This window comes from Arachis hypogaea, chromosome 5 (assembly GCF_003086295.3).
Source record: "Arachis hypogaea cultivar Tifrunner chromosome 5, arahy.Tifrunner.gnm2.J5K5, whole genome shotgun sequence".
In the NCBI taxonomy this organism is placed as follows: domain Eukaryota; kingdom Viridiplantae; phylum Streptophyta; class Magnoliopsida; order Fabales; family Fabaceae; genus Arachis; species Arachis hypogaea.
The window spans coordinates 38946390-38964960 of record NC_092040.1 but is presented as its reverse complement, the minus strand read 5'-3'; the positions used below and the strand labels follow the sequence as shown (position 1 = coordinate 38964960).

General features: G+C 36.1%; 1 protein-coding gene across 1 annotated transcript; it reads left to right on the top strand.

Annotated features, from left to right (window-relative positions):
- Positions 1 to 1839: 1839 nt before the first annotated feature.
- LOC112801347 (chalcone synthase 6) lies at positions 1840 to 3527 on the top strand. The gene is made up of 2 exons (XM_025844017.3): positions 1840 to 2094; positions 2286 to 3527. The coding sequence occupies exons 1-2, from the start codon at positions 1917 to 1919 to the stop codon at positions 3275 to 3277; spliced, it is 1170 nt and encodes a 389-aa protein (XP_025699802.1). The 5' UTR covers positions 1840 to 1916; the 3' UTR covers positions 3278 to 3527.
- The last annotated feature ends 15044 nt before the right edge of the window (positions 3528 to 18571 follow it).

Here is an 18571-nt window from a genome sequence, read left to right as displayed (position 1 = left end):
CGATGGTTGGAACTGAAAAAAAAAAGTTAGAATGTGTTATACATACATCACATGTATCATATTTAATTAACAACATAATAAAACTAGTTATAATGATTATGTTCAGATTTTTTTATTTTTTTTTACGGTATTTCTCATCCAATTTATGCTCAAATTTAGAGTTGCTATAATATATGAGTGGATCAGAATGATCAAATTAAAAGCTGGCACCTGGCAGTGTTGCAAATTACAAAACGTAAGTGTAACAGGGATATAAATAATTTTCTATTTGGGTTCCTTCTTAAGTATATCAAGACAAGACAAGATTATAAAAAAAAGTAAGAGTCAGTACAGTCATTGTGATGCAAACAAGTCAAGGCATTCAGTGTTGTGATTCACCCATCTGATAATTTCCAAAGTTAAAGTGCATGTTTCACATATAAAAAATTTGAGCCAATTATTGCTTGCTAAACAAAACTAAATAAATAATAAATAATATAAGCTATGGTGCTTAAACTTTGGTGTTGTTTAGTTTATAAAAAAAATCAAAAATTAATATTTAATTTAAATGATATAAAAATAATTAATTTTTAATATATTAAAAATTTATTTTTAAAAACAAGGGAAAATTCCACTCCCCTTTCCTGCGAGATGTTAAAATGACACTCCCCTCCCCTCTATTTTATAAATGTACATTCTCCTCCCTTCTAACTTTTAAAAAATCTCCTCTTTAATCTATTTTAAACTTTTTGTGTTAACTAATGTTAACTTTATCCATTTTTAAGAAAAAATAAATTATTTTTTTTAAAAATACCCATTAACAAAAATTTTATTTTTTATTATTATATTTTTTTACTAAAATATTTTTTAATAAAATATTTTTTATTGATTAAATTATATTTTTTAAAAAATTTAATAATTATATTATTTTTTCTTAAAATATCCTTCAATAATTTTTTAATTATTAAATTATAATTTTACCAAAATTTTCGTTAACGATTTTTTTATATTTTACTTTTAATTTTTTGATATCTATATATATTATTTTAACATTAAATAAAAAATTTTAGTAAGATTATTTTTCAATATCAATATATATTAATTGTTATATATATTAACAGTGGTAAAATTTTTTTATTTAATGTTAAAATAATATATATTGATATCAAAAAATTAATAGTAAAATATAAAAGTAATTGTTCATAAAAATTTTGGTAAAATCATAATTTAATAATTAAAAAATTATTGAAGGATAGATATCTTAGAAAAAAATAATTTAATTATTAATTTTTTTAAAAATATTTTAATAAAAATACAATTCAATCAATAAAAAATAATTTATTAAAAGGTATTTTAGTAAGTAAAATTTAATGATAAAAAATAAAATTTTTGTTAATGGATATTTTTTCAAAAAATAATTTATTTTTTCTTAAAAAATGGATAAAGTTAACACAAAAAGTTTAAAATGGATTAAAGAGGAAGTTTTTTAAAAGTTAGAAGGGAGGAGAATGTACATTTATAAAATAGAGAAGAGGGGAGTGTCATTTTAACATCTCACAAGAAAGGGGAGTGGAATTTTCCCTAAAAACAAAATTAGGTAAATTCCACACTAAAATTATGAACACCAGATAATTAGCCAAAATATAACTAAGTGGTGGTGGTAGACAAAGACTACCAGTCTCTCAAAGACTCAAACCAGTCAGAGAACGTGGTCTTTGAATATTGAGTTATTGACATCAGTATAAGCCCAGTTGAACACGTGATATCTATCTTCATCTACCCCCTCCAACATTATTCATTTAATTCCAATTATGCCCCTACTGTCATGCATATAAAACCCCTTCTCTTCCTACCTTAATAGTCTTCAGAATACCTTTGAGTCAATCCATCTCTCTTAGCTTAACTTGCAGTGTAGTGTTTCCTTAAGCTAAGAAAAGATGGTGAATGTATCTGAGATTCGCAAGGCTCAAAGGGCTGAAGGCCCTGCAACTATAATGGCTATTGGCACAGCAACACCACAAAACTGTGTTGATCAAAGCACTTATCCAGATTATTACTTCAGAATCACTAACAGCCAACACATGACCGAACTTAAAGAGAAGTTTCAACGCATGTGTATGTATTCTAATAATCTTATTTTCATCATCGTATCACTCACTTTTTTTAATTAAACTCCAATTACTCGAATTAGGTCTATAACTAAAATAAAGGTTTATCACGTTAAAGCACCAATGATATAAGGTGACTCCTAACATATTTGATTTGATGAATTGGTGATAGTAATCGATGTCAATTATTTCTTTCAGGCGACAAATCAATGATCAAGAAGAGATATATGTACTTAACGGAAGAGATCTTGAAAGAAAACCCAAACATGTGCAAATACATGGCACCATCGCTGGATGCAAGGCAAGACATGGTGGTTGTGGAGGTTCCAAGGCTGGGAAAAGAGGCGGCAACGAAAGCCATAAAGGAGTGGGGTCAACCAAAGTCAAAGATAACACACTTGATCTTCTGCACCACAAGCGGCGTTGACATGCCCGGCGCCGATTACCAACTGACGAAACTCTTAGGCCTCCGTCCGTCCGTGAAGAGGTACATGATGTACCAGCAAGGCTGCTTCGCTGGCGGCACGGTGCTCCGTTTGGCGAAGGACTTGGCGGAGAACAACAAGGGTGCTCGTGTGCTGGTGGTTTGTTCTGAGATAACCGCCGTGACTTTCCGCGGTCCAAGCGAAACACATTTGGATAGTCTTGTTGGGCAAGCATTGTTCGGTGATGGCGCTGCTGCACTCATTGTTGGTTCCGATCCTCTGCCTCAGATCGAGAAGCCTGTCTTCGAGCTTGTTTGGACTGCTCAGACTCTCGCTCCCGACAGCGAAGGCGCCATTGATGGCCACCTTCGTGAAGTTGGACTCACATTCCATCTTCTCAAGGATGTTCCTGGCATTGTTTCCAAGAACATTAACAAAGCACTCACTGAAGCTTTTGATCCCCTGGGAATCTCTGATTACAACTCCATCTTCTGGATTGCTCACCCTGGTGGCCCTGCAATCTTGGACCAGGTTGAAGACAAGCTCAAGTTGAAACCTCACAAGTTGAGAGCCACACGTGATGTTCTTAGCGACTATGGAAACATGTCCAGTGCTTGTGTCCTCTTCATCTTGGATCACATGAGAAACAAATCACTTCAACAAGGCCTTCAAACCACCGGTGAAGGTCTTGAATGGGGTGTCTTGTTTGGCTTTGGACCTGGCCTCACTATTGAAACTGTAGTTTTGCATAGTGTGGCTATATAACAAGAAGAAGGGGGAGGAGCGTCCTTTAATCAATTCCTGCTACTTATTTATGATTTAGTTTGATTATTAATAATTGATTATTGCGTGCGACGACAAGTCTTTCAATTTTATTGTGTAAGCAAATTAAAGGAATAGAAAAATACTCAAATCACATCATTGTGGAAATGTGGCGTCAGTCAACACATTCAAATGGAAAATGTTAAGGGAATACTAAATTCAGATATTAATATTAAGGCTGTTAAACAGGTTAGTTTAGTCTATTTAGATCCAATTTGTTAAATTTGTGGGTTAAATGGGTTAGGTCGTTTAAGTCTGTTTTATTTGCGGGTTAGAATTTTTTAGTTTGGACTGTTTATAGTCTATCCGATGGGTTAAACGGGTCAGCTCGTTTCATTTAATTTTATTTTTTGAAAAATATTTTGACAAAAAATATTACTTTTAAGTCAAAAACCTTTTAAAAAATAATATCTTTTTAGTTGACGGAACAGATTTTTGGATCGGATCAGGAGAAATATAAACTAAAAGTACTATTTTTTTTTTGAAAAAAAATAAAAAAAATGGGTCACCTATTTAACCTGCGGGATAGCCTGTTTAACCCTTCATTTTTTTTGGGTTAATTGGACTCAGCTCGTTTAGCCCAAAATTTTAACGGACTTAATTTTAGAGACAAAACCCGCCCATTTAAATGGGTAAACATACTGACCCGATGAATTTAGCCTATTTTAACGGCCTTAATTAATATAAAATATATATTAAAATATAAATTAATAGTTAATTTTAGTGATTGATTTTGATATACAAATAATATTTTTGATATAAAAATATTAAGTGAACACCAAAAGATTAAATTAATTATTTTGTATGGTGTATATTTATATATGTTAATTCATATATTCTTTAAATTAATAATCAATTATGAAAATAACTAAATCTGTTAAAATAGATAAATGATCAAATTTATTTATAATATAATAATTTTTAATATAAAATGTTAAATACACAATTTTTTATGGATTTTTTTATTTAAATTAAAAATATATAATATTTACCGATTTAAATAAATGTATAAGTATTTACTAAAATACGGTTTGGGTCACATTTTGAATGCAGTGGAGTAAATCACACTACAAGCGTATCTCGGATGCACTGCTACCATGTTATGATACGTCACGTGCTAGTCATATCTCGAATGCACCCGAGATATGAACAAAACCAGATCTTGGATATCATGCATCCGAGATATGGCTTTAATCAGTCTAAACCCACTGCATCCGAGATATGCACATTTTTGTTGATCAAGGGTAGTGCATCCGAGATACGATTAAGTGTGCATGACAATTTTATTTATAAACGTTACAATATTTTTTAAAAAATATATATTCACATGGATAAACAAGTCGAGTTATACATTTGGATGCGCTAAAAAAGAGTCATACATGTGATGGAAGTCTATAAATATAAGTAATAAGCAAAATACATATAGCAATAATGGTAACTAACGCCGTCCAGCGGCAGGATCCAAGTGGTGTCCAGTCCCACATCCACGAGGGACCTTTGTTAATTAAACGATATACCAATGGTAGATTGTAAAATACGAAAAATACATACATTACACTCTATCATACCTGCTCAAATGTCAGCGCATCGATCCGACGACGCAAACTAAGTATCCTGCCATCATGATGATCTCGGCTCTGCTGCGGAAGCCCTGCCAACTTGCAAAGATTGACGATAGTTTTACAAATTGTAATTAGTTATATTCCAACATAGATGTAAGTGTGTACAGTATAATAATTAACAAATTAATTACAACTTTTGTATACTTGGATGCAAGTGGAAACCTGACAATGTCGTACCCTGCTGGACTAAAGCACAGGAACCTATGGTATATCGTTCACGATAAAAGAAGCGGCATGCAACTCGCAATGTCCATCACGTCACGGGATGCTGCCGCGCACAACGAATGATAGGTTTGGCAGAGAAGTGTGGAACCCTATGACAACTGGCTGCATCGATCGAAATTATCTAGCAGTGGCAACCATCTCAACGGCACAAGTGTAGCTGACTTGTCTGCGAATAGAAACCCCCCAATAAGCATTATTAGGTAGCATCGGGCATACTGTCAGAGAGTCTCCGGTGCTGCCCCATCAGGGATATGTGCCACTCAGTCCTTGAGCCATGTCATTATGATCCCAAACACTTGCTTTCTTCCCTACTGATCTGGTGGCGGCCTGGCCCCTAATAAGTCCTCAGCCCACTCCCATGTCGGGTGCCCATGCCACCGCTGGAAGTCTCTGGTACAACCCCCAACAGGCTCTCCGGCAGTGCGTAGTCTAGTGTGTAGACAACATCTTCGAGCGTAATGCTGGCCTCACCCCATGGAAGGTGGAATGCATGGGTCTTCGGCCTCCACCGCTCGACAAATCTAGAGATCAAGCATCAGTCAAACAAAAGTCCCTTAACTCTATTGCATGTCCAAATCTAGCCTCCCTTATATAGGGAAGCAGGATGGGTGGCGGCGGGAGACCTAGTGTCACACGGCGTGGCAAAAGTAACCGTGGTCGCTGCGATTCCCAAAATAGATAACTAATGCATATTAGTTACATCTAAACCATTAACTGTCTTTAAATAGTACTGCAACTTATAATGCACCTACCTATGCATTTACATTAAATGTAACACCATAAACGCATTACAAGATAATTATATAAATCTACAAATCCAAACCTATTAAACATGAAATTTTTTTATTTAAATTAAAAATATAACATTTACCGATCTAAATAGACGTGTAAATATTTAAATAAAAAAATAACCATAAAACACTAACCTCAAAGTCCAACGCTCCAGCTACGTGCCAAGTATCATTCAGTCTATTAATGTCTCCCGTGCGGACATATGCTCGGAGGTCCATAGCTCGTGAAGATTCTCAAAACCACACGTGTGGAATCTCAAAAGGTTGAAAAAATAAAGCCAATCCACATTGTTCTCGGATGCTGTGGGTTTATATACGGCCTAGGCCGTATCTCGGATGCACTGCCACTGATAAACAAAATGTGCATATCTCGGATGCAGTGGGTTTAGGCTGATTAAAGCCATATCTTGGATGCACTGTATCCGAGATATAGTTTTGTTCATATCTCAGGTGCATCCGACATATGACTAGCACATGCCGTATCATAAGACGGTAACAGTGCATCCGAGATAGCTTTTAGTGTGATTTACCCCACTATATCTGAGATGTTACCCAAAACGTATTTTAGTAAATACTGATATGTTTATTTAAATCGGTAGATATTATATATTTTTAATTTAAATAAAAAAATTCTTTTTTTACACAATGATTTATTAGTGACTTATTTTTAATATATTCTTTTTAATAAAGAAACGAGATCACAGGCCCAAAAGAAAAGAAAAAGACTAAACAACAAAAGCTCTAAAGAATTTCATCTCTCTTTGATCAGCTGCCAAATGCGGAGAAAAGAAAGTCAAAGCTTCATTGAAGCAATTCAACCCATTCGAAACTGACTAAGCGAACTTGACAAGCACATTAGCAGCAAAGTTGGTCTCTCTGAAGATATGGTGCACGTTGAAATGTCCAGGCTTTGCAAGCAGGTATCAAATTTCTCAAATCAAAGAGGTGGAGGAGTGACGTTGCACAGTAGTATTGTGAATCAGCTGGACTGCACTCGAAGAGTCTGTTATGATGAGGAGATTTTTGATACCCAATTTCGTTTCTATATTTAACCCCACATCTCACCCATAGTCATTGTTGTCTTTCCTACATTCATTGCAAATCCCGCCACAAATCTGCCATTAGAGTTCCGAATAATCCCTCCATACGACCTGGATGATCGAGCTCGACGAGTTGAAGGATCCGTCAGTATTCAATTTAAAGCATCCTTCTAGTGGTGGATCCCAACCGATTTGGATCTCCCTAGAATTAGTAATAGTTCTCTTACTTTCCTTGATTAAGGATATAATGTCTTCATAATTTCTTGCTAAATTTCTGATAAAGTATAGTCTATTTGACCTATTAAGCCCTCCTTGATTGAAGATAAACTTATTTCTACTTTTTCAAGCAGTGTTGCAGATGGTGATGAAAGTAATGGGCTAGGACATCCCATTCAGTTTTGGAGCAGCCTTGAAGAGATTGTATTCCAGGCAATTTCGCAAAACTTAACTGAAGAAGGTCATTTGGTAGTTGTTGTCGACAGTACTCTCCCACGCCCCTAGATATGATGACAATCTCTAAGATAACATGGATCAGTGTCTCGGTATGGCCAGGGTATCAAGGATAGCTAGTGTCATTGGTGAGCCCCCTTCTTTGTCTCTTACTATTAGTAAGAAGAGCATTATGCATAAGTAACCATGTAAACGTTCTGAGATGTTGAAGAAGCTTGAGTTGACATATTTTCTTAAAAGGTTTTCCCGAGACTTCCTCTGTATCATAGAACTCCTCATACACAGATTTAATAGTAAATTCCGCTTTAGATTCTGGAAACCAACAAACTACATTAGCTCCTAGCTCCTGATGGGGAGCATTAATAGTGCGAATCATATCTAGAATTTTCTCATAGACTTTTATCAAGCAGCTCCCAATTCCAAAGCCCTTTAGGAGTAGCAAGACCATCAACGTTAGCATCATTTTTAATCTCCTCTGCTAGAACCTCTTCTCTCAAAGATTGAATTTCCGGAATCCAATGATCATCCTAAAAAGGATATCTTGCCCATTCCCAGTCCTCCAAGCTATCTTAGTTTTGAACGTGTTCCAGACCTTGGAGATTCCCTTTCACGTGTTAGAGCAATTAGCTTTCTGGTGCACCTAAGGCATTTCCAACCTTCCACAAGAAATATTTATTATATAGTTTAGTTGGAAGGTTAGGAATTCTCATCTAAATAGTCACTTTTTGAATATTCATGTCTTGGGGGATAAACAGACACCTCCATCTTTGGACCAATAAGTAATAATCTGAAATCATCCATGATTCCTCAAAGAGGGCATGGGAATAATCTTCCTGATCAAAGAACCGAACTAAGAAATTTTTTTTTCTAAATCCATGACTCTGACCACATCTTTTCTTGCTCATCTTTGTTGTACCCATCTTTCCATGGCTAACAGATTAAGGTTCTTACCGAAAGGCTTCACGATGAGAGATCGTTTTCAAGGTTTGCACCATTCATCATATTCTTCAAGTGAAACATCAATGTTGGACTTAGGATTGAAGGGAGCATCTGGTTTTGTGTCAAGAGCTATAAGATCTTCATCTGACTTATATTCCTCAGCTATTAGGTCTGCTATCTCTTTAGGATTCAAGTTGTCAAAGCCATTATCAACCACCATATCTCGATAAGACACCTTTTGAATAGATTGTTCCTTTGGCATTTCATCGCCCTTATCATTGGGTTGATCAGAGACCATCTCTTCATCAGCCATGTTTTTATGGATCTGATACGCATCCACTTCCACATTATATGTTAATAGATCTTTTACCATATTTTCTGATGGAGTTACATCATTTGGATAATTGATGAATCCATATTTGATGATAAATTTTGGTTTGAATTGAATGGATTTCATCACATAAACTCACATGTATTCACTAAAATAGCATACCTTTGTGATTTCCTTCCAAATTGCACTTAATTGCAAAAACATGCTTTTAGGATTTAAAAATGCTAATTTTAATTCCCTTAAATTCTTTTTGATGCCTTGATATCTCTATTAAGTGATTTCAGATTTTAGGGATCAAGGATAGATTGGAAGAATTGGAAAAGGAAGCAAGCAAGAGGAGGAAACTATGAAAAAAATGAAGATTTTGGATCTCTGCAAGCATGCGTACGCATCTATGTTACCGTGTACGCATGTTCTGTTCATTCCTCGTCCACGTACGCAGACCACATTGTCGCATACACGGGAATGCTAGCACGTGCCTCATTAAAGGAAACACGCTTAGGGTAATTTCTGAGTTCTTTTTTGTCCAGTTTCAACCCCAATTCAAATATTAGAGGCTGAGGGTGAAGGATGCTTGGGGGACACATTCTATTAGTTTAGTTTTTACATAGTTTTGAGTTTTAGAGAGAGAAACTCCTCTTTCTCTCTAGGTTTTAGTGTTCCTTGTTCATTTTCACTTCAATCCATAGATTAGATTCTTGTTAATTTCAGTTTTTATTACTCTAAACTTCTGCAATTTTAGTTATTTTGGGTTATGATTTTAGATCTTGTTGGATTTGGATTCTAGTAATGGAATGAAGTTTTTTATGTTCCAATTGTGTTATTTGAATTGTTATGGTTGATTATTGATAGTGGGTATCTTTAATTTGGATTGTTTTCTCAATTTTATGATACTTTTTATCATTGCTCACCAAGTGTTTGAGGAAATGTCACTTATGATTATGGAGTAGATTTCCTTTCTTGGCCTTGGGGTTGAGTAATTAGAGACTCTTGAATTGTAAGAATTTAGTATTGATTGGTAATTGAAGGTTGCTAATTGGTTTGAACTCCACTAAATCTAGTCTTTCACTGGGATTTGACTAGGACTTGGGGACTAGAGTTGATTTTCCTCACCTGACATTCCTTCAATTGTTAGAGGATAACTAAGTGAGAGCAATAGGCATTCACCATTACACTTGAGGAATACATGAGGATAGAAATTCAAATTTTCACCCTAGCCAAGATTTCTTATATTGATTGATTGTCATTTTTCTTGTTGAATTTGATTCTTAAATTCTCTTAGCTTGATTCCTTGCATTTGTTATATGTTACTGCTATTGCTATCTTTCTATTGCATGCTTGGTAGGTAATTAATTGTTGATTGATAGTCTTAGTTGCTTCAATTTACTTGTTAGTTGTTCATTGCTTTAAAATTCTAGTCACTTTACTTTTTTCATACTTAACTCAAAAAGCCTCAAAAATTCCTAACCAATGATGTACATCATGTTGCAATTCCTAGGAAAAAAGACCGGGATTTTACTCTCGATAATTGAATTAGTTATTGTGACATTCTTCTAAACTTTGATTGGGGATCACTAGTCGGTTTAGACTATACTTGCGATACTTGAGTTAAAAATCCTTTGGAAGATTCCTAAGCGACATTTATCCTCCGTCAATAATCCATTTTAATTTTTTTGTGTGCTTCTTGCCATCATATCTTCCTCCTCTAGTGACTGCTTCTCTAGCTAGACAGCAAGGTTCTAAGGATTCATAGAGAGAAAAAAAAGTTGGGATCTTATTATTAGTGTTGTGCTGGTTTTTAACGTACTTATTGCATGATATGCATATATATAGAGTAAAGTATTATTTTTGTCCCCAACATTTGGGGTAAGTCTCAAAGTTGTCCCGAACGTTTAAAGCATCTTATTTAAGTCCTTAACGTTTTAAAATCGACTCAATGTTGTCTTGCCGTTAGTGATCTGTTAACAGAATTGACAATGAGACAAAATTGAGACGATTTTAAATTATTATGAACTTAAATAGGATGAAAACGTTGGGAACAAAAATGATACATCACTCTTAAAAGAATTACCAAATCAAGTAAAATGATAATAAATTTTAACGGAATGAATTGTGTTATAAATTCAAGATTTTTTTTACTCATACTTGTAGAATGACTAGTATATAAACGTTCAGGAAAGGAAAAAAGAGCATAAGAGCATGTACATATACAAGTATAAATTATATCTTTTTGTCTCTAATATTCCAAGCTTCTTCAATGTTTAATTTAATTAAATTTTATTTTTAACTTTTTAATAAATTTTTTTATTTTTCTTCAATAATTTTAATTTTTTTACGACAGATAATTATTTAATTTATTTTTTAATTTTACTTTTAATAAAAAATAAATTTACTTAAAATAAATGTAATATGTGTAACACCCTACCACACAGAGTATTACACCTAGGATGTAAAACAGAGGTGGCGAGGTGTTACGACTTCTAAAATTAAAATACATGCATATAATAGCAAAAAGAATACAATAAACTAGGAGCCTTGAAAAATGGGTACAACAAAATCGAAAAACGAAAAGCGCAACGCTCCGGAAACGAAATAACTTGCGTGTGAAGAAAACTATAACTATTGCATAAGATAATAAAAGTAGGAATAGAAAGCCAAAGATACAAAATAATAAGCTCCTAACTCAGCTCGCGAAGTCAGGGCTAGTCAGAGAATATTTACACACACACACACACACACACACACACACACATATATATATATATATACATATCAAAAACCCAAATGTACATAAACAAAATCCTGCCTCTCCATAAACATCTAAGAAGATAAAAAAGAATAAGTTATGCAGAGAGAAAGCTAAGTACATATATATACATCACTGTACAACAAAATAACTCAGTAACCACTTTGCTTCAGGAATCCAGATGCCTAACGAGATGCCTCTCGACCTGCATCTGAAAAACAACAACATAGTATGGAATGAGAACCGGAGGTTCTCAGTATGGTAAACGTGCCAGACACATAATATATATGGCCCTGGGAATGTCAGAGGCAATCCTAGAATGCCGACACTCATATTATAGAGCTTAAAGTATTAAACAGAAGCCATAAAAGGTGGTTTTCTAAGAGTATTGATGAGTGGATATTTTATACGCTTTTTGGAGGTAATTTCATGTAGATTTTAGTATGTTTTAGTTAGTTTTTAGTATATTTTTATTAGTTTTTAGGCAAAAATCATATTTCTGGACTTTACTATGAGTTTGTGTGTTTTTCTGTGATTTCAGGTATTTTCTGGCTGAAATTGAGGGAGTTGAGCAAAAATCTGATTCAGGCTGAAAAAGGACTGCTGATGCTGTTGGATTCTGACCTCCCTGCACTCAGAATGGATTTTTTTTGAGCTACAGGAGTCCAATTGGCACGCTCTCAATTGAGTTGGAAAGTAGACATCCAGGGATTTCCAGCAATATATAATAGTTTATACTTTGCGTGAAGATAAATGACGTAAACTGGCATTTAACGCCAGTTCCATGTTGCATTTTGGCGTTCAGCGCCAGAAACAGGTTGCAAGTTGGAGTTCAACGCCAGAAATAGGTTACAACCTGGCGTTCAACTCCAAAAATAGCCCAGGCACGTGAGAAGCTTAAGTCTCAGCCCCAGCACATATCAAGTGGGCCCCAAAAGTGGATTTCTGCACTATCCATCTTAGTTTACTCTTTTTCTGTAAACCTAGGTTACTAGTTTAGTATTTAAACAACTTTTAGAGACTTATTTTGTATATCATGACATTTTTAGATCTGAAATTTGTACCTTTTGACGGCATGAGTCTCTAAACTCCATTGTTGGGGGTGAGGAGCTCTGCAGCGTCTCGATGAATTAATGCAATCATTTCTGTTTTCCATTCAAACACGCTTGTTCCTATCTAAGATGTTCATTCGCGCTTCACTATGAAGAAGGTGATGATCCGTGACACTCATCACCTTCCTCAATCCATGAACGTGTGCCGACAACCACCTCCATTCTACATTAGATTGAATGAGTATCTCTTAGATTCCTTAATCAGAATCTTCGTGGTATAAGCTAGAATCCATTGGCAGCATCCTTGAGAATCCGAAAAGTCTAAACCAGGTCTGTGGTATTCCAAGTAGGATTCTAGGATTAGATGACTGTGACGAGCTTCAAACTCGCGAGTGTTAGGCGTAGTGACAGATGCAAAAGGATCAATGGATCTTATTCCGACATAATCGAGAACCGACAGATGATTAGCTGTGCTGTGACAGAGCATTTGGACCATTTTCACTGAGAGGATGGGAAGTAGCCATTGACAATGGTGATGCCCTACATACAGCTTGCCATGGAAGGAGCCTTGCATGTTTGAAAGCGAGGAAGCATTATGTTACAGGAATTCAGAAGACAAAGCATCTCCAAAACTCCAACATATTCTCCATTACTGCATAAGAAGTATTTATTTCATGCTCTTTTACTTTTTACAATTAAAACTAAAAATTATTATTGATATTATATCCTGACTAAGAGTTACAGGATTACCATAACTTGCTTCAAGCCAACAATCTCCGTGGGATCGACCCTTACTCACGTAAGGTATTACTTGGACGACCCAGTGCACTTGCTGGTCAGTTGTGCGGAATTACATAGTGTGAAGTAATTTTTGTGCACCAAGTTTTTGGCGCCGTTTTCGGGGATTTTTTGAGTTTGAACAACTGACGGTGAATCTTGTTGCTTAGATCAGGAAAAATTAGTCCTTTTGGTTTAGAGTCACTAGAATTGCATCTTTTATTTTCCCTTTTAAAAAAAAAACTTTTTCAAAAATATTATTTTTCTTTATTAATTTTTAGTTTTTCTTTGAAGTTTAGTGTCATGTTTTAAGTTTGGTGTCAATTGCATGCTGATGAGCGGATAATTTATACGCTTTTTGGCATTATTTTTAGTATATTTTTAGTATGTTTGAGTTAGTTTTTAGTATATTTTTATTAGTTTTTAGTTAAAATTCACTTTTCTGGACTTTACTATGAGTTTGTGTGTTTTTCTGTGATTTCAGGTATTTTCTGGATGAAATTGAGGGACTTGAGCAAAAATCTGATTTAGAGGCTGAAAAGGACTGCAGATGCTGTTGGATTCTGACCTCCCTGCACTCGAAGTGGATTTTCTGGAGCTACAGAAGCCCAATTGGCGTGCTCTCAACGGCGTTAGAAAGTAGACATCCTGGGCTTTTCATCAATGTATAATAGTCCATACTTTGCTCGAGATTTGATGGCCCAAACCGGCGTTCCAAATCAGTTCAAAACTGCCCGGCGTTAAACGCCCTAACTGGCACAAGAATGGGAGTTAAACGCCCAAACTGGCATAAAAGCTGGCGTTTAACTCCGAGAGAAGTCTCTACACGAAAATGCTTCAATGCTCAGCCCAAGCACACACCAAGTGGGCCTGGAAGTGGATTTTTATGTCATTTACTCATCTTTGTAAACCTTAGGCTACTAGTTCTATATAAATAAGACCTTTTGCTATTGTATTTTCATCTCGGTAGCTATCTTTATTCTTATGCTATCTTAGATCATTGGGAGGCTAGCCTCACGGCCATGCCTAGACCTTGTTCTTATGTATTTCCAACGGTGGAGTTTCTACACACCATAGATTAAGGTGTGGAGCTCTGCTGTACCTCGAGTATTAATGCAATTACTATTGTTCTTCTATTCAATTCAGCTTATTCTTGTTCTAAGATATTCATTTGCACCCAAGAACATGATGAATGTGATGATTATGTGACACTCATCATCATTCTCACTTATGAACGAGTGCCTGACAACCACTTCTGTTCTACAAGCAAACAAGGCTTGAATGTTTATCTCTTCGATCCCTTAATCGGAATCTTCGTGGTATAAGCTAGAACTGATGGCGGCATTCAAGAGAATCCAGAAGGTCTAAACCTTGTCTGTGGTATTCTGAGTAGGATTCAATGATTGAATGACTGTGACGAGCTTCAAACTCGCGATTGTGGGGCGTTAGTGACAAACGCAAAAGAATCACTGGATTCTATTCCGACATGATCGAGAACCGACAGCTGAATAGCCGTGCCGTGACAGGGTGCGTTGAACATTTTCACTGAGAGGATGGGAGGTAGCCACTGACAACAGTGAAACCCTACATACAGCTTGCCATGGAAAGGAGTAAGAAGGATTGGATGAAGACAATAGGAAAGCAGAGAGACAGAAGGGACCAAGCATCTTCATACGCTTATTTGAAATTCCCACCAATGAATTACATAAGTATCTCTATCCTTATCTTTATGTTTTATTCATCATTCATAACCATTTGAGTTTGCCTGACTAAGATTTACAAGGTGACCATAGCTTGCTTCATACCAACAATCTCCGTGGGATCGACCCTTACTCGCGTAAGGTTTATTACTTGAACGACCCAGTGCACTTGCTGGTTAGTTGTGCGAAGTTGTGACAAAGAGTTGAGATTGCAATTGTGCGTACCATGTTGATGGCGCCATTGATGATCACAATTTCGTGCACCAAGTTTTTGGCGTCGTTGCCGGGGATTGTTTGAGTTTGGACAACTGACGGTTCATCTTGTTGCTTAGATTAGGTATTTTTCAGAACTCTTAAGAATGAATTCTAGAGTTTCATGATGATCTGTTGAAGTCTGGCTGGCTGTGAAGCCATGTCTAATTTTATTGGACCGAGGTTTCAACTTATCATCACAAGAGCTTGTTGATTTCTATCAATCTTGCTATTGGAGCAATGATCTGCTAAGGCTTGGCTGGCCATTGGCCATGTCTAGTGTTTTGGACCGGAGCTTTCTTTGAAAGCTTGGCTGGCTATGAAGCCATGTCTAATTCCTGGACCGGAGTCTTAGACTAGCATTGCAATGATTCCTGGGATTCTCATTAAGAATTTTGAATCCTTTATTTTACTTTTCCACATAGTTTTCGAAAAAACCACAAAAAAATTACAAAATCATAAAAACCAAAAATATCTTTATGTTTCTTGTTTGAGTCTAGTGTCTCATTTTAAGTTTGGTGTCTTGCATGCATTGTTTATTTGATCTTAATTCCATTTTCAAGTTAATAATACAGGGAATTGAAGATTCAGTACATGCAGCAGAGGAATTACACAGAAAAAGCTGGGCGTTCAAAATGCCCAGTGAGGAAGGCAAACTGGCGTTTAAACGCCAGCCAGGGTGCCTGGCTGGGCGTTTAACGCCCAAAAGGGTAGTAGTTTGGGCGTTAAACGCCAGAATGTGCACCATTCTGGGCGTTTAACGCCAGGATGGCACAAGAGGGAAGATTCTGTTTTCAATTCAAATTTTTTTCAGGTTTTCAATATTTTTCAAAATCAAATCTTTTTCAAATCATATCTTTTCAATCAAATCTTTTTCAAAATCAATTTCTTTCCATTTTCAAAAATACTTGCTAACAATTAGTGATTTGATTCAACAATTCAAGTATGTTGCCTTTTCTGTTGAGAAAGGTTTAATGTTTGAATCATATCTTTTCTTGTTAGCCAAGTCATTAGTTTTCAAAATCAAATCTTTTTAAATTGTTTTTCAAATCATATCTTCTCAATCATGTCTTTTTAAAACTATATCTTTTTCAATCATATCTTTTTAATTTCTTATTTCAAAATCTTTTTCAAAAATCTCTTGATTTCTTTTCCACTCTTAGTTTTCGAAAATCACTTATTGTTTTTCAAAATGTTTTTAAAATATTTTACTTAATTTTCAAAAATTTCTTCCCTTCTTCTCACATCCTTCTATTTATGGACTAACACTACTCCTCAATGCACAATTCGAACTCCATCTTTCATTGATAAGTTCGAATTTTCTACCTCTTCCTTCTATTTTTCTTTTCCTCTGACACCTCAAGGAATCTCTATACTGTGACATAGAGGATTCCATATTTTCTTGTTCTCTTCTCTTTCATATGAGCAGGAGCAAAGACAAAAACATTCTTGTTGAGGCTGACCCTGAACCTGAAAGAACCTGGAAGCGAAAGCTAAGAGAAGCTAAGGCACAAATCTCTGTAGAGGGCCTAACAGAAATCTTCAAAGAAGAAGACATGGCAGCCGAAAACAATAACAATGCCAACAATGCAAGGAAGATGCTGGGTGACTTTACTGCACCTACTCCCGACTTCTATGGGAGAAGCATCTCTATCCCTGCCATTGGAGCAAACAACTTTGAGCTTAAGCCTCAATTAGTTTCTCTAATGCAACAGAATTGCAAGTTCCATAGACTTCCATTGGAAGATCCTCATCAGTTCTTAGCTGAGTTCTTGCAAATCTGTGACACTGTCAAGACTAATGGGGTTGACCCTGAGGTCTACAGACTTATGCTATTCCCTTTTGCTGTAAGAGACAGAGCTAGGACATGGTTGGACTCACAACCTAAAGAAAGCCTGAACTCTTGGGAAAAGCTAGTCAATGCCTTCTTGGCAAAGTTCTTTCCACCTCAAAAATTGAGTAAGCTTAGAGTGGAAGTCCAAACCTTCAGACAGAAGGAAGGAGAATCCCTCTATGAAGCTTGGAAAAGATACAAACAATTAATCAGAAAGTGTCCCTCTGATATGCTTTCTGAATGGAGCATCATAGGTATTTTCTATGATGGTCTGTCTGAACTGTCCAAGATGTCTTTGGATAGCTCTGCTGGAGGATCTCTTCATCTGAAGAAGACGCCTACAGAAGCTCAAGAACTAATTGAAATGGTTGCAAATAACCAATTCATGTACACTTCTGAAAGGAATCCTGTGAACAACGGGGCTAATCAGAAGAAAGGAGTTTTTGAGATTGATACTCTGAATGCCATATTGGCTCAGAACAAAATATTGACCCAGCAAGTCAATATGATTTCTCAAAGTCTGTCTGGAATGCAAAATGCACCAGGCAGTACTAAGGAAGCTTCATCTGAAGAAGAAGCTTATGATCCTAAGAACCCTTCAATGGAAGAGGTGAATTACATGGGAGAACCCTATGGAAACACCTATAATCCTTCATGGAGAAATCATCCAAATCTCTCATGGAAGGATCAACAGAGACCTCAACAAGGTTTCAACAACAATAATGGTGGAAGAAACAGGTTTAGCAATAGCAAGCCTTTTCCATCATCTTCTCAGCAACAGACAGAGAATTCTAAGCAGAACCACTCTGACTTAGCAACCATGGTCTCTGATCTAATCAAAACCACTCAAAGTTTCATGACTGAAACAAGGTCCTCCATTAGAAATTTGGAGGCACAAGTGGGTCAGCTGAGCAAGAAAATTACTGAACTCCCTCCTAGTACTCTTTCAAGCAATACAGAAGAAAATCCAAAAGGAGAGTGCAAGGCCATCAATATGGCCAAATTTGGAGAGGAGGAAGAGGCAGTGAACGCCACTGAGAAAGACCTCAATGGACGTCCACTGGCCTCCAATGAGTTCCCTAATGAGGAACCATGGGAATCTGAGGCTCACACTGAGACCATAGAGATCCCATTGGATTTACTTCTGCCATTCATGAGCTCTGATGAGTATTCTTCCTCTGAAGAGGATGAATATGTCACTGAAGAGCAAGTTGCTAAATACCTTGGAGCAATCATAAAGCTAAATGACAAGTTATTTGGTAATGAGACTTTGGAGGATGAACCCCCTTTGCTCACCAAAGAATTGGATGACTTGTCTAGGCAGAAACTACCTCAAAAGAGACAAGATCCTGGAAGTTCTCAATACCTTGTGCCATAGGCACCATGACCTTCAAGAAGGCCTTGTGTGACCTAGGGTCAAGTGTAAACCTCATGCCTCTCTCTGTAATGGAGAAGCTAGGGATCTTTGAGGTGCAAGC